The sequence below is a fragment of the Rhinolophus hipposideros genome (genome assembly GCF_964194185.1).
Source record: "Rhinolophus hipposideros genome assembly, chromosome: 6".
In the NCBI taxonomy this organism is placed as follows: domain Eukaryota; kingdom Metazoa; phylum Chordata; class Mammalia; order Chiroptera; family Rhinolophidae; genus Rhinolophus; species Rhinolophus hipposideros.
Genome location: NC_138052.1, coordinates 100,934,881 through 100,950,251, shown reverse-complemented (window position 1 = coordinate 100,950,251; position 15,371 = coordinate 100,934,881). Strand labels below are relative to the sequence as shown.

General features: G+C 55.7%; 1 protein-coding gene across 6 annotated transcripts in view; it reads left to right on the top strand.

The window, feature by feature from the left end:
- HDLBP (high density lipoprotein binding protein) overlaps positions 1-12,863 on the top strand; it is a 69,538-nt gene extending 56,675 nt beyond the window's left edge. For all 6 annotated transcript variants that reach the window (XM_081052309.1, XM_081052307.1, XM_081052306.1 and 3 more), the window contains 11 exons: positions 2,319-2,540; positions 2,621-2,839; positions 3,577-3,715; positions 5,314-5,459; positions 6,294-6,398; positions 6,728-6,862; positions 7,801-7,944; positions 9,820-10,005; positions 10,536-10,652; positions 10,750-10,878; positions 11,033-12,863. In XM_081052309.1, coding sequence (XP_080908435.1) covers positions 2,319-2,540; positions 2,621-2,839; positions 3,577-3,715; positions 5,314-5,459; positions 6,294-6,398; positions 6,728-6,862; positions 7,801-7,944; positions 9,820-10,005; positions 10,536-10,652; positions 10,750-10,878; positions 11,033-11,119 — 1,629 coding nt within the window. In that variant the 3' untranslated portion in view covers positions 11,120-12,863. The remainder of the gene's footprint in view (positions 1-2,318; positions 2,541-2,620; positions 2,840-3,576; positions 3,716-5,313; positions 5,460-6,293; positions 6,399-6,727; positions 6,863-7,800; positions 7,945-9,819; positions 10,006-10,535; positions 10,653-10,749; positions 10,879-11,032) is intronic.
- Positions 12,864-15,371: the final 2,508 nt, after the last annotated feature.

Genomic DNA, 15,371 nt, shown 5'->3' with positions numbered 1-15,371 from the left:
CACAGTCCACCTGCAGGTCTGTCTCTGCACTCTGTTCCATCCCTGCAGCCCCACAGGTGGGAATGGCTGGCTCTCTAGGCTATTGGCTAGCCCTTCAGCTTTGTGCTCTGACTGTTCTAGATGCTTGCCTTTCCAAAAGCACTTGGGAACCAGCTTCTCTGTTTCTTGAGGGAGAAAATCCTGCTTAGATTTTGATTAGAATTACCATATTTTGCTGGGCATAATGCACACCCACGTTTTTGACCCAGACTTCAAGGGTAAAGAATATTGCATTTTAATTTTTTTAATTCAGATTTTTAGTTGTTTGTATGTAGGTACTTTATTTGGCATAAAGGAATTTCAGCATTTAGTTTTTAACATTATGGTACAAGAAATTTTACGAATAATTACAAATCACAAGAACAAATACAAGGTACAAGAAATTTTATGTACTGGTAACAAATTTACGATGTTTACGCATCCTAGAAGGCCAAGAGCCTCCTCCTCCTTGCAAGTTCATCGTAAGTTAAAAACCGATTATTGTATTCCAGAGTATTATTTTGCATACAGATATCGTTATTGATTTCTTTTAGAGATCATTATTCATCTCTTTTAACTCATAAGCATAAGTAAAAGAATTAAAAACATAGATACAGAATTAATATTACCCATGTGTAATGCGCATCGTTATTTTTCCCTCACAAATTTGAGCAGAAAAGTATGCATTATACACGGCAAAATACAGTATGTTGAAGCTAAAGATTGAACTGGGGAGTACTGAGATTGCAGTTTGAATCTGCTACTCTCTGTGTGCCAGTTTTTAAAGTCTGGCTTCTCATCGACTGCTGTTTTATAGTTTTTAGCATACAGACCTTGTTCATTTTGGTCAATTGATGTCTTTTGTTGAAGTTATTGTGGTATTGGAAGCGTATTTGATTTTCATGTGTTGGCCTTGTTTTACGTGTCTGGTCTAAAGCTCACTCTGATAGTTCCAGTAGCTTTTTTTGAGGATTCTTGTGAGTTTTATTTTATGGAAAACACAGCACCTGTGAGTGGATGGTGCATCTCTTTCTGATTGTACACCACATGTGTCTCGCCTTCCCGCGTTGCCTGGGCCTCCAGTGTGCTGACAGCAGTGGTGAGAGCAGATGGCCTTGCTTTGTGGGTGAACTTGGGAAGTACTGAGCCTGTCACCATGTCAGTGCAGTGAGCAGCCGGTCTTTTGCAGATGCTCTTAACAGGACGGATGCTCCCTTCTATCCCACGTTTACTGAGAGCATTTGGGGAGATGGGTATTGGATCTCATCAGGGTTTTTTGTTTGGTTGGTTTTTTGCATTTATCGGCATGATGACATGGTTTCTCTTTTTGGTATATATATTAGATTGATTTTTCTTTTTTAATGTTTCACCAGCCTTGCATTTGGGGGTGAGCCCCACTTAGTTAGGATGTATTTCCTTTACTGTGTTGCTGGACGGGGCCCATCTAACTCGTTAGCTTTTTAACAGCGCTGCTGTTCGCGAAGGTCTGTCTGAATGATAGGAGAGTCCCTCGGTGGTGTTTGTGAAATCGGCACTTAAAAGATAAAAAACTCAGTTGTTTACTGATTACATGCTAGCAGACCTCCTTTTCCTGTGTTCCTACTTCATTGTGGGCCCAGTTCTAGGACCAGAGGAAAGAGAAAGAGTGCACTGTGTGGGTCTGAGTCAGCCTGCAAGAGTGTGCTCTCCAGGTGACTCTGCCAGAGGAGTTGGCATCTGCCACGAGGTCCCTGTGTCGGGGTCTGTCCTGCGCCCTGCTTTCTTGGTGTCAGATGAGGGCCGTGGTTGGCTCATGTCTCTCTCAGTTTGAGATTGGGGCGTTGCTGGCTCTGTGTGGGCTCCCCTAGGGTACGAGCAGGGGGAGGACTAGATGGGGTGCACTCTGCGTGTGTGGGGAGCAGTGGGAGTGCCCATGCTTGGGAGCAGGGCCCGCAGTGCTGTGCAGGTGCACCCCCGTCCCCATAGCACATGGCCGCACTCCCCCATTACCTGGCAGGTGGAGGGCCGCTTGCAGAGGTTCAGTCACAGCTGGTACATGGCAGCAGTAAGGCTCTGTGTCCACATGCTCTGAACTGTACTGGCATCTCTTATCACGGTAGAAGGAAGTACAAGGACAGCCTGTCTGGGTAGCCAGGACATCGTTTGTTTTGGTGAGGCTTAATTAGTCCCATTCAGGGGCACATTGGTGACAGTGTGAGGTTAGCTTCACCACACACTGTTGTCCCCTAGGCCCGCCTGTTCACCTGCTCCAGGCCCAAGCAGGTGGCATCAGGCCAGCGTATGTGGGTTGGTCTCCACAGCAAACCAAGAGTTTCACCGTTGATATCCGCGCCAAGCCGGAGTACCACAAGTTCCTCATTGGCAAAGGGGGTGGCAAAATCCGCAAGGTGCGTGACACCACGGGAGCCCGCGTCATATTCCCAACGGCCGAGGACAAGGATCAGGACCTGATCACCATCGTGGGGAAAGAGGACGCCGTCAGGGAGGCCCAGCGGGAGCTGCAGGCCCTCATCCAGAACCTGGTAGGCGCCTGGGTCCTGGGCCCGTTGTGCGGGGCGGCGGGCAGGGTCTCGAGATCCCTTTTCCTGTCTCCACGCCGCAGGACAACGTGGTTGAAGACTGCATGTTGGTGGACCCCAAGCACCACCGTCATTTCGTTATCCGAAGAGGCCAGGTCTTACGGGAGATCGCGGAAGAGTATGGTGGGGTGATGGTGAGCTTCCCGCGGTCCGGCACACAGAGCGACAAAGTCACCCTCAAGGGTGCCAAGGACTGTGTGGAGGCTGCCAAGAAGCGCATCCAGGAGATCATTGAGGACCTGGTAGGCGCCTGCGCGGCCCATGGGGTCCTCAGCCCAGCTGGTTGGGAGGCACTGCCTGGCCTCCTTCCTGATGGTGGGTGGGACTGCTGCCTCTGAGAAGCAGCTCCCTTTGCAATTTTATGAAAGTACAGTGAGTACAAGGAACCAGCTTCCTTGTCTCGTCCTTTTCTCCAAAGGGAAGCAAACAGATTGGGGGAAAGGGTCAGAGCAGAGCGACTCCATAGAAAAGTCATGTAAACACGCTTGTCTTTCTAAACCCGCCTTTGGAGAGCATTGCCCTCCTGAGTGCCCTTGGAGGTACTTTCTGGTAACCAAGCCTGACTCCTTGTTGAGTCAGAGCCACAGCATCCGAATGCCCTGTCACCTGAGACCAGTGGGGCCACCTGCCTGCTGTTTGAGGGCCCCCCACCTTGTGTATACAGAAACCGGGTGTCGTTACGTTCCGCTTCTGGGTGTCAGCAGTGTCCAGGGCAGTTTCATACGGACAAGTCATTGATTATCGTTCTTTATCTTTGGGGGGAAGCACCTCAGAAAGACGCTTCCCTTTGGCCCTGCCCCATGGCCCTCCTCCCTCTACCCCATGGAACATTGAGCTCCCGAATCACCTTGGGAAAAGGGGGTGCCTGTGCGCTTGGGAGTGGCTCTGCAGGTCTGAAAAGAAGATGGTGTGAACCTGAGGAAGCATCAGTGGTTAACCTTCGCTTTTCTTTTTGTTCTTCTCACTCTGCCCCTCCCAGGAAGCCCAGGTGACCATAGAGTGCACCATACCCCAGAAATTCCATCGGTCTGTCATGGGCCCCAAAGGCTCCAGAATCCAGCAGATCACACGGGACTATAATGTTCAGATTAAATTCCCAGACAGAGAGGAAAACCCAGGTGGGTCCCCGCGGTGTGCTCTGTGCTGGGTGGGAAGCAGAGGTGGGAGAATGGTCCCAGCCTGGGGCGAGGTGGCTGCCATGTGTCCCGGTGAAGGGCTTTCCCACCGGCTGCGGTGCTAGAACCCTGTCAGGTGTCCTGGGGGCCGCCAGAGGCTCGGGCTCACCTGCTCTCCCAGCAGCGCAGCATCCGTTGCTGCAGGGTAATGAGGTGCCCTGCAGGTGTCCTGGAGGCTCGCAGCTGGTGACAAGGCCATAGGAGAGCACGCAGGGGAAGCCCTGTGTTCAGTGCTGCTGCTCACAGAGCTTCTGAAAGCGGATGTGACGAGGTTGCACCCATCTTGTCCACAGCACAGGCCTCACTGCCCCCAGCCCCGCTCCTCTATGGGCCATGGCCCCATGAGGATCTGGCTGTGGTCTCACACCAAGCTCTGTACGTCCTGCTCTTTCTTACACTGACACGAAGAGCGTGTTCTGCCTTCTGTTGACTCGTCTTAGTTGGCCGTTGGGTCTGGCTGGCAGACTTGCAGCTGCCAAAGGCCCTCCATGGCCTCTGGCCTCTGTGCAGCTGGCAGTGCCCTTGAACACCCGTTTCTTGGAAAACAGGCTGTTTTGAGTAGAAAACCAGTTAAATCATAACGTCATGCGTTGCACATTTGAATATTTTTTAATTTTGATGTAATTTCACACAAAGAAAAATTGCTCAGAATTGCATGAAGATCAATCCTGTATACTCATCCAAACTCACTAGTTTTTACACAAACACATACACACGGTTTTTTCTGAATCGTTTGAGTGTATGGATGACCCGTCTGTCATCCATAGTGGTTATTTCCTTCTGAGAAGAAGGAGACACGCTTATGTCGTTTGAGATAACCACAGCATGTTCATCAGAATCTGAAAATTGAGTTGTGTGGTACTGTTACTGAATTCATAGTTGGCGTTCAAATTGGGCCAGTTTTAAAAGCGTCCTGTAGAGCCTGCCTCTTTTCCTAATGTTTTTTTTGAGAATTTTTGAGTTTGAGCCAAACTGGAAACATTGTTGGGAAGAAGATCTGGAACGTTCCCTCTTTCCCCAGTTGTAATCCAGGATCGGGACAGCTTTAGGCAGTCGTGCCTATGCACTTATTTCTGTCATACGGATTCCTGGATTCTCACCCTAGGAATGTGGTTTTGGTGTTCATTTTGCTGCGCACCTAGTCCCCAGTGTGGCCCACGCGAGCCCCACCAGTGGCTTCTGTGTCCTATTTCATGTCTCTTCATTCTGGGTGCTTGCTTCCTTCCTGGCATGAGAAGCTGGTGCAGCCTTACCTTGTCCCTCCTGAGTCTCAAGCACCCTCACCTCCCATCCCCTGGCCGCTTGCTCCCAGCGCCATGTCTCCTGGGCCGTCAGAATGTCCATCCTTCCCTCCCAAACACAGTGGGCCCCACTTGTGGCTCTTCCTACACACCAGCTCATGTTTCTCACTTTATCCTTTGAGGTAGTTAGTTCCATGTTCAAGGTCAGGGAGCAGGGTGCAGAGCTCACGGCCACACTTGAAAGCAGTAGTGCCCGCCCCGTCCAGGCCTGTGCCCATGGCCTCTTCTCTTTCCCCGTAGTTCACAGTGCACAGCCAGCCGTACAGGAGAACGGTGACGATGCCGGGGAGGGGAGAGAGGGCGACCCTGGCTCTCCAAGAAGGTGTGACATCATCATCATCTCTGGCCGGAAGGAAAAGTGTGAGGCCGCCAAGGAAGCCCTCGAGGTATGTGCGGCCCTGTCCCCTCCCTGGGGCAGGCGTGGCCTGAATGACGTTGCCATAGTGGCTGGCAGCAGAGGAGTGGCTTTAGTCAGTCACTTTCGTCCTCACCCCGGAGCGCTCGGCCTACAGGCCTAGGGGTCGTGGAGAGAACACAGCTGGTGGGTGAATGTGACCTCCAGGCTGTGTCCCCCTCTGAAGCAGGGCTGTCCAGACCTACCTCAGACTTATAAGGCTGAGTCCTTTCGGAGTGAGTACTTAGAGTGCCACTTCCATGGTGGGCGTGTCCTAAATGCGACGACACTGGACAGCATCGTGTTGCCTTGGAGTGGAGGGACAAACAAGAACCAAGATGACCACACAGCACAGGATTAAATGCGGTCAGGGCTGGGGTGGGGACAGAGCAGTGCCCGTATCCCGTTGTCATCATCTCGGTGACCTGCATGGGCTTGGGCCACAGTCCGTTCTTGACTTCAGTGAGGCTGGGAGCCAGGGTGAGCCTCTGCATCAGAGCCCCCTACTTCCCCATGGGCCTCACGCCCTGTTTTTCCAGGGTTTCTTTGGTTTTGTTGTTGGCTTGTGCAGGGCCCTGCCACAGAGACTTGGCGCCAGGGCTTGGAAGTTCGCTCTGCTGGCATTAACTGAAACACTGGCTTCCGTCCTTTTCCCATGTGTTTCTATTGAGTTAGTGGCATTCTCAGGTGGAACAGTGTGGAAGGTTCTGGGCGCACACTAATTCCCACAACGCTCTTTTCCCTGTGTCCCATGAAGACCTGTTGCTGGGCCCATGGCGTCCCTGCCCGCTGTTCTCAGGCCTGACTCTCTAACCATCTTCTGCAGGCGCTGGTCCCTGTCACCATCGAGGTGGATGTGCCCTTTGACCTTCACCGGTACATCATCGGGCAGAAGGGGAGCGGGATCCGCAGGATGATGGACGAGTTCGAGGTGACGCGGTCTTGCAGGCCTTTTCCCTGGAGACCGGATGTGGGGCGTGAGCTCTGTCACAGGTGCTGCTGGGAGTGGATGGATGGATGCAGCCCCTTGGGGCGCGAGGTCCTGCCCACCCTCCCTTAGCGGAGGCGCCTTCCTCCTGCTTTTCATCTGCAGCAGCTCTCTTCCTGCAGGGGTGGACACTTTCACCCTCCTTGTCCCGAGCCTGCAGGGGTGTCCCTGGTCAAATGGGCCAGACAGGCCACTGCTGATGACTTCCAAGTTCACCCTCGGTGAGGGCCAATAGACACATTCCTGTCCTGAGGGCTCCCGTCTCCACGTAGGTGAATATCCACGTCCCAGCCCCTGAGCTGCAGTCCGACATCATCGCCATCACAGGCCTCGCTGCAAACTTGGATCGGGCCAAGGCCGGGCTGCTGGAGCGCGTGAGGGAGCTGCAGGCGGAGCAGGAGGACCGGGTGAGTGCCCGGCGGGGCTTCTGAGAGGTCCGGCAGCCGGCCCTGGTGCCACCAGGTAACCGGTGGCTGGAGGTGGACTGGGTCCCCGACCAGGCAGTCAGCGTGGAGATCCTGCTGAGGGGCGGCCCTTCGGCAGCGGTTAGGAGCAGGGATAAAGCTAGCGGCTTCTTCAAAGGGAATCCTGGAGATGTGGAGCCCTCAGCCCTACAGGGAAGGTGAGCTGTTGCCCATAGAGACCACCACGCATGTGCTGTGCGGTCTAAGGCACACGTCAGGCCCCCGTCGACTTCCTGCTCCACGGCCTCACTGTGGAGTGGGTGAGGGCCCCGCGTCGCCTGTCAGTAGAGCTGGCCTTTGAAGGCCCGAGTGACGGTGGCAAGGCAGGTGTCCTGGGATTTGAAGCACCTTGTGGACTATGGGGCTTGGCCGGTGATGGCACCCAGCTCATAGGCCCCGCCACTCTGATTGTGTTTCCATGTCGGCCTCCGAGTCTGTCCTGTGCCCTGGCCACAGACGTCCCGGGCTGTGTCTGTCCCATAGCACTTCTGTTCCTCTTTTTTTTTAGCCTGCTTCTGCGCCCCAAGCCTGCCAGGCCCAGCCCATTTTTAGGCTTCCTCCTCAGACCTGTTTCCCGAGTTAGGAGAGTGGAGCCGCGCTGTCACGGCGAGCAGGCAGCAAGGCCAGTTACACCTGGTCTTGCAGGTCCTCTGAAAGGCCTGCAGACTTGGCTGTGGAGTGGGCAGAGCCTCTGGGTCTCATTAGTAGCAGTAATGGAACATGGCGCAGAGGCTAACCGACAGGCCATGTCTGGTTTTGTTGCCGAGGTAACAGGGTGCCTTCCAGGTCCAGGTTGGAGTCGGGCCCTTGGATGCATGTGCTGTTGAAGGTGAAGACTGAAGTATTGGACCCTTTGCCTCATTCTCGTTTCGTATCTGTAGGCTTTAAGGAGTTTTAAGCTGAGCGTCACCGTTGACCCCAAATACCACCCCAAAATTATTGGGAGGAAGGGGGCGGTGATTACCCAGATCCGCTTGGAGCATGACGTCAACATCCAGTTCCCTGATAAGGATGATGGGAACCAGGTAAGGAAGACCACGCAGGCAGACACCCCATTGACGCACTCTGGGGACCTTTATCCTGACCTGGGGACAGTGGCCAGGCAAACTTGTGCCAGATGGGTGGTGGAGAGGGCAGGATTCAGCGAGGCTTCAAGAATCAGGGTTTGGCTCAGGCTTTGGGCCCCGTCTTGGCCCGTGCCGGCTGGGTGAGGTTACTCTGACATGGTTGTGTTGCTGTGTGGACTGGGGGCACTTTTCCTGTGCCCACCTGCTCACCTGTGCAGCAGGGTGTGCCCTCGTCGCTCCCGGCAGCCAGCTGGTGCTCTGGCTGGGCCCTTCTCACACAGTTGTCCTCAACGGTGGAGCCCTGCAAATGTGCACCCTCCAACCGCTCTCTGTGTCGCATGTCAGTCTCCTCACAGTGGAGGCCAGGGCCTCCCTGCCGAGCTGGGTACACCAGGCCGGTGCCTGCCAGCTGCTGCTCTCAGGAACCCGATGCCCCTCTCTGTGCACCACCCAGCCCATCATACAGCCTTGCTGTCTGTTTTACCTCTTGGACGTAATGCCCCTTGGCCCTACCTCTGGTAGGTGGGCCATCCTCCAGCATGGCTTTGCACACAGTGGGAGCCCGGTCTGTCCTGGCTCTTCTGCAGTCTCGTACGCAGCACAGCACCTAGAAATGCTCCATAAGAACCTTGCGGCCAGCGTACCTGACAAGGCCTCTGCAGACTGGCGCACTGCGCCTTCCCAAGCCTGCGTCACTGTTGTGGGGGCTGCCTGCCTGCCTGCTCACCCTAGCCTTGCATATCCTGGGTCTTTCAGGAAACAAGCATCCTCCCTGCTCCCTGGTCCTGAGCCCTCCCCAAGGGCGGTCTTCACAGCGCCACCTCCTGTTTAGCTGTTTCTGAAGGATATTTCTGTACCGCAGACTTAATCATCTTGAGACCTTAGCTCTCTTAAATCCCTCACTTTCTCTTCTGTGTACTTCCTTCAAATTTCCCATACAATTAGTAGTTTTTTAGTAATTATTTACTGTTTAGACTACTAATATCCCGTGAGAAGCATGCTTCGTTTGCAATCCGTCCTGTGCCCGCCATGGCCTTTACCGGTCCCTCACCGGCCGATGGGGGAGTTCTAGGCCAGGGTTATGTCGGGCCTCCTGCGGCTTCTGCATTTGCTTCACCCTGACAGGAGGTGCTTGGTGGTGCCACTCTGAGTCCCCTGGGCTTTCTCTTGCTTCTCCCTGGGGTGGGTCTCTTTAAGTGCCTGCTCTTTTCTTTTATTCCAGGTATTTATTCTTATTCTCTCATCCTTTTACATTGTCTTCTGTTCTTTTTTTGAGGGTATAATATTTTCTCATGTCCTGAAGAATAATGGTTTAAGGTTATTTCATTGTCAAGTTTCCTTTTCTGTGCCTTGAAGACTCCATTTGTTCTGTTCACTCTTCACATCCGGGGCACTCTCCTGTACCTTTGTATGATTGGAGGGAGGCCCGGGGCCCGGGTGCACTGTAGGTGTGGCGTGCTGGCCACGGCGTCTGGACCTTCCAGGTCATTCGGTCTCCAGACGAGGGGCCCGAGGGGACCTTCCCTGATGCGGACCCCTCACTTGCCAGGCAGTGTCTTCCTGTCATGTTCGTGGGTAGGTGCTCTCTCCCTCCCTGTGTGTGACTGCCTTTTCAGCGGGTCTTGGGAGGGGTCAGGAGCTAAATGGGCATCGTTAACCTGTTGTTTTCAGTTGGACTCCTGGTATTTCTTTCTCTCCTGAGTGGATCTGTTTGCCCCTGAAGGTGAGGCCTGCCTCACTTCGCCCTGCATCCAGCGCCCCGAGCCCCTGTGCACCCCTTCTAGTCAGGAGTCCCGAAGGCATTTCCTTTGTGACTGGATTCTTCTGTCTCAGCCCCAGGACCAAATCACCATCACAGGGTACGAAAAGAACACCGAAGCTGCCCGGGACGCTATACTGAAAATTGTGGGTGAGCTCGAGCAGATGGTTTCTGAGGACGTCGCGCTAGACCACCGTGTTCATGCCCGGATCATTGGCGCGCGTGGCAAAGCCATTCGCAAGATCATGGATGAATTTAAGGTGAGTGTCTAGCCACATCGTGAAGGGCGTGCTGGCTGCGGCGCAGATAGTATCTGCTTCCTGCCCTGTCGGGTTGCTTCTTCCCACGTGGGCAGGTGACGGGTGGGAAGTGGGGACCACTTGGGCCTCCAGTCTTCTGCCTCAGCTGCTAAGCACGCACTGACCCCCTGGGCTCTGAAAGCGCCGATGTCCGAGGCTCAGGTGCTCGTCCTGAGGCAGTGAGGCCGAGGAGGGTCACAGCTGTGTGTGTGTGGATGCCGTTGGCAGTGCCCTGCTCAAGTCCCCAGTGGGTTCCACACCTCAGAGGGGCCACCCCCTTTGCCATCTGTAAACAAGGAGCTCCCGCGGGCACTGGGCTGCGTGTCATGATAACGAGGAAACAGCCACGAGCCCAGATCTGTACATTTTCATTAACTCAAGGGGAGAAAAGGAGAAGTTCACTGTTTCAGCCACATGGCATGGTGGCCAGTTAGTCCAAAGCTGGCGGATGGGGGCTCAGCCAGCTGAGGTGCTGTGTGTGCTCCTTCCAGGTAGACATTCGCTTCCCGCAGAGCGGGGCCCCAGACCCCAACTGCGTCACCGTTACGGGGCTCCCAGAGAATGTGGAAGAGGCCATCGACCACGTCCTGAACCTGGAGGAAGAATACGTGAGTCCTGGGGTTACAGCACGGTGGGCGCGGGCAAGCCCCAGGTGTGCCTGGTAGGCCCGCGGGCACTGTGGCCTGACACCCCCTGTGCCTGCAGCTGGCCGACGTTGTGGACAGTGAGGTGCTGCAGGTGTACATGAAGCCCCCCGCCCACGAGGAGTCCAGGGCGCCGTCCAAGGGCTTCGTGGTGCGGGACGCTCCCTGGACTGCCAGCAGCAGTGAGAAGGTGAGGCTTGTCCTGGGTGCCCCCATGCCCGTGAGGTGGGGAGCCTGCCACACCAGCCTCGCCTGGACAGGCCCAGTGGCTGAGGGTCGGGGTCATTTTGGAGCTGCTTGAGTGCAACCCCCTTACTGAAGCGGTGCCCTTTCTGTCCCCCCAGGCTCCTGATATGAGCAGCTCTGAGGAATTTCCCAGCTTTGGGGCTCAGGTGGCCCCGAAGACCCTCCCTTGGGGCCCCAAACGATAATGATCAAAAAACAGAAACCTCTCCAGCCTGCTGACCCAAACCCCGCCACACAATGGTTTGTCTCAATCTGACCCAGCGGCTGAACCCTCCATAAATTGTTGACGCTCCCCCTCCCTGAGGTCTCGCAGTGAAGGCAGGCCACCCAGCGTCGTGTGTGGCCGGTTCCTGGGCTTGGCCAGCTCAGGGCGTGAGCTCAGGACCCGACACCTGCACTCTGGGACAGCCCTCCTGCTGTGAACAATCACATGTCCTCGACGTGGCGCCGTCAGCGTCTGGTCCACCCAGCATGTCAGTAAGGCTCTGGCCTCCACTCAGAGAGCTCCACGGCTGTGGCTGAGTCTACTTCCTGTGTCATGACCTCAGGAAATAAATTCCTTGACTTTATAAAAGCCAAAATGTTTGCCCTCTTCCTTTCCCTCCTTCCAGCTGCCTAAAAGTACACTTAGCCCAGAGCACAGGGGGGAGGGAGACACGCTGTGCACGCTGGGAGCGCCCCGACCCTCAGTGGACCTGGGGGTTGGGGGGCAGAAGGGTGACATGGGTTCCAAGTGTGTCTGCCCTGCACTATAGGCGCTGGTGAGCGAGATCTCAAGGTGGGGCTGGAGGTCCACCATCTGGGTGCATGGTGGCCCGGTGTGCCCAGAGGGATGTGGGGATGGGAGAGGGCTGGCCTGCAGAGGAGAGGTGGGGCAGCCACTTCCCCTCCACCAGGGCCCTTGCTCTGGGTAACAGCCGACTGGTTCCACCATGTTGGGCTTCCTCAGGCCCACCCCTTCCTTCCTTCTACCTCAGCCCGTGTGGTTGTGACATGCTCAGGGTAGTGCCTCCCTCGGTGCCCAGCCTCTTGATCTGACGTTTCCTGTGGTCATGTGTTCGCTGCTCCCTCCCTCCTCACTCCCTCCTTCCCTCCCCCACAGGTGGTCAGTGGCCAGTGGGCCTGTCCTGAGTGGGGAGTGCACACATCACTCCCCTCAGTGGGCTGTCTTCTTGACATATGCTCGGGGGCTGTGCAGACCCCTGGGAGCTGGCCTCCAGAGGCAGGCTTCGTGGTCCTGGGCTGGGGAGAGACTGTCACTCAGCCTGGACTAGAGGACCGGGTGCTGGTGAGGGCATCTGCTTTTCTCAGGTGTGGTAGGTAATTCCGGGCGAGCCAAGGTGTCTCTGTCCCCGGGCAGCACAGGGCCCCTCCGTGTGGTGCTCTGAGCACCACAGGCGGCCTGTTTCTAGGAGGTCTGGTCTCCCTGTCCCCACCTGTGCGCCCGTGGAGGTGATGAGCCATCCCAGACAGGTTATGGAGTTCCTAGAGAAGCCCTTCCCCGGCGGTGCTCAGTATTCCTTTGCCATTCCCACCCCAGAGTTTTTCACTCGGTTTAATAACTCAGTTTGGCAACCTTGAGGCCGAAATTCCCGACTAGACCAAGAACTGGTTAACATGAGTGTAATATTAATGGCCTCCGAGCTCCCATTAGCCTGAACAGCCCTACATGTGCCCCTCTATAGGAATGATAAATGGGGATGGGAAAGAACATTTGCTTCACCAAATAGGCTGCGGGACCCCAAATTACGTAGGTCGTCGATGGAGGCCAGGAGCGAGAAGGCAAGGCACTGTCTGCCTTTCTCCAGGAAACTGCTGCCACCTGGGAAGCCTCAAGGGCAAGGTGCTGGCGACCCCTTCTCAGCAGGAGTGTGGGAGCTTTTCCTGGTGACCACGGAGTTTCGCCCCCATCGCCCTGTGGGCCCTCAGGTATCTGCCTTTGTCTTCTCTACCACATGGGGCCCCACCCTCCCCCGAAGGTAAACTGTCTATTCTCACAGCCGCTGTTTGCACATTGGTGTTTGTCGCTAAGTGTTACCAATGCAGCTGCTCTTTCCTGAGCTGTTCAGGTGGTGTTAGTGAAGGCTGAGGTGCCTGCCCAGGGCCCCTCAGTCCCTGGGAGAGCCCTCAGGGGGCTGGAGCATGCGTGCGTTTTCTCCTGTTGACTGTCCTCCCTATCACGTGTGTCAAGTTACCAGCCATCCCTTGGCCTTAATTTTGGAATTTGGAGAGTATGTGCAAACATGTATAAAGACTCATGAATATGGATGACACTGGAATTTTACAAATTCTAAATAAAACCCAAAACCAGATGTGTTACGCTGGGGCTCATTTAATCACGCCACACATGTTTCCCTGGTCCTGGGAAATGGGGGTGTTTTCACGCTGCCAGTGAGGGGTCCCTGGACATCTATAGATGGTGGTGGACTTCGGTGTGCTTCTCCCAGCTGGCATGTCGTTCTCAGCCCCATTTTAACAGCCTGCCATGCAGGAGCTGCGGTGCGGTGTGAGGCCAGCAGTGGTCACAGCTGGCTGGCTGCCTGGCCCAGACTGCTGTCACCATTGGGTGATGGTGTCCTCGCTGTCAAGCAGCGCCCTGCCACATCCTTGCTCGGGATTCTGCCTGAATTCCCTCTACCGCAGACCTGGGTGGCATTCCCGGGGAAGTCTCCCAGCACCCAGCAAGTGCTGAGCTACAATGGGGAGGGGTCACCCTCATGTCAGAAAAAGCTGAAGAGGCCAGTGGGGTGAGGGAGGCAGCAGCAGGCAGTGGGGGCCAGTGGTGGTGTCTTCATTCAGGCAGCCCTGCACCGCGGCCAGCATGGCAGTGACAGCAGCACCAGTCAAGCTCACGGTCACACTGGGTTCCACTGTTCCAGCCTGGCTTTAGAGGCCGAGGTGGTGGCTGCTCTGGGTGGGAGGAGGGTTATGTGGGGAGGGGCCCGCGCCCTACACTGGATCCTAGTAGTCAGGGCCCTGTCTTGACTGACATACTGACTACAGCAGTGTGTTCACAAAAGCCTGACACATGACAAGCATTTTCTTAAGTTTCAGTAAATTTACTGTGAAATGAATGTCTCAAAGTTTGAGACAGAACAGGCACAAAGCCTGAGAAGTCCAGGAAGCACAGTGTGTTTCCAGACTTGTGTTCCAGCATGATTCATGACAGGAGGAAGAGGAGCGCCCAGCTCAGTGGGGAGCACCATGGGACCGACCACACGCAGCACTTGACAGAAGGTCAACATGGGAAGAGCATCGCGAAGCCAGAGGATGGGGTCCAATGAAGGTACTACCGGGCTCCCAGCTTTGGAAACAGTCACGTGTAAATGTGCAGAAACACTCAGATCACTGATGTTACAGGACGTCCTTCCCTCCAAGTGTTTGCTCAGAGAATGAAATGCAGTCTCCTTCCAGACCTTCCCCACCAGCTGCTCGGTCGGCCGTGCTGGCCCAGCCTTGGCGCATAGCCTGGGAGGGGCTTTGGCCTGACTGCCCAGGAAGGTGACTGTTCACTCACTCTGTTGAGTGGCCAGGAGGGAAGGTGGGGCCCAGTTCAAGAAACAGGAAGATGGAACAAAGAGGCCTTGGTGACAAATGGGGAATGGAGGGCTGGGTGGAGCGGTGAACTCCCTCCCCAGCTGGGACCTGGAACACGGTGCAGAGCTGACAGTGGGGCTGTGCTGGGGCAGGCGGGACCCTGCATGGACAGGACAGGAAGAGGCAGGAGTGGGTCTGCAGAGGGGACACCACCATTCGAAGGGCAGCAGATGCAAAGAGCACCAGAGACAGAACAGAGGACCCCAGAGTCCACTGGCTTGATTGGCAGATGAGTCACGTCTGAGGGCTGAGGGGTCAGTGGGAGTGTGAACAGGGAGAGGTCAGGGTGCGTGGGGGGGCCTGGCGATCGTGTGGAGTGGAGGGGGGAGGCCTGGAAGGCCAGGGCTCTCAGTGAAGAGGCGAAGAGCTGGGAGGGAAGGGGACAGTGTGCCTAGGGATTGGGGAGTAGGGGGTGTGACAGCAGCTAGCGTCTCAGATGGGGGGCCATGCTGCCCCAGGGTGAGTGAGACGATGCTGGCTCATGGGCTGGCTGGGTGGGAGATGGTGAGGGCAGCTCCCTGATAAGCTGCCGGGTGCCCCAGGGCTCCCCTGGGCAGGGTATGCCCTGGCCCTCCAGGTGCCACTGCCATAGCAGGCTGGCTTTGGATTCTCCAAAGGGGTGGCCAGTGGGGGCTATAACCAGGACCTTGGAGGCAGGGCACATGAGCAGAGGCCCAAGACGGCCAAGAACAGAGCAGCTCTGGGCCAAGGAGATAGGCTGTGGCCTCAGAGGGCCGGGAGCCTCTGAGCACTTCACATCGCCCGGGGGTGAGGCCTCTTCCCTCCAGGTACGTCTGCATCCAAGCCCTCAGCTGCCAACTCTCGGGGTGACCATTGTGA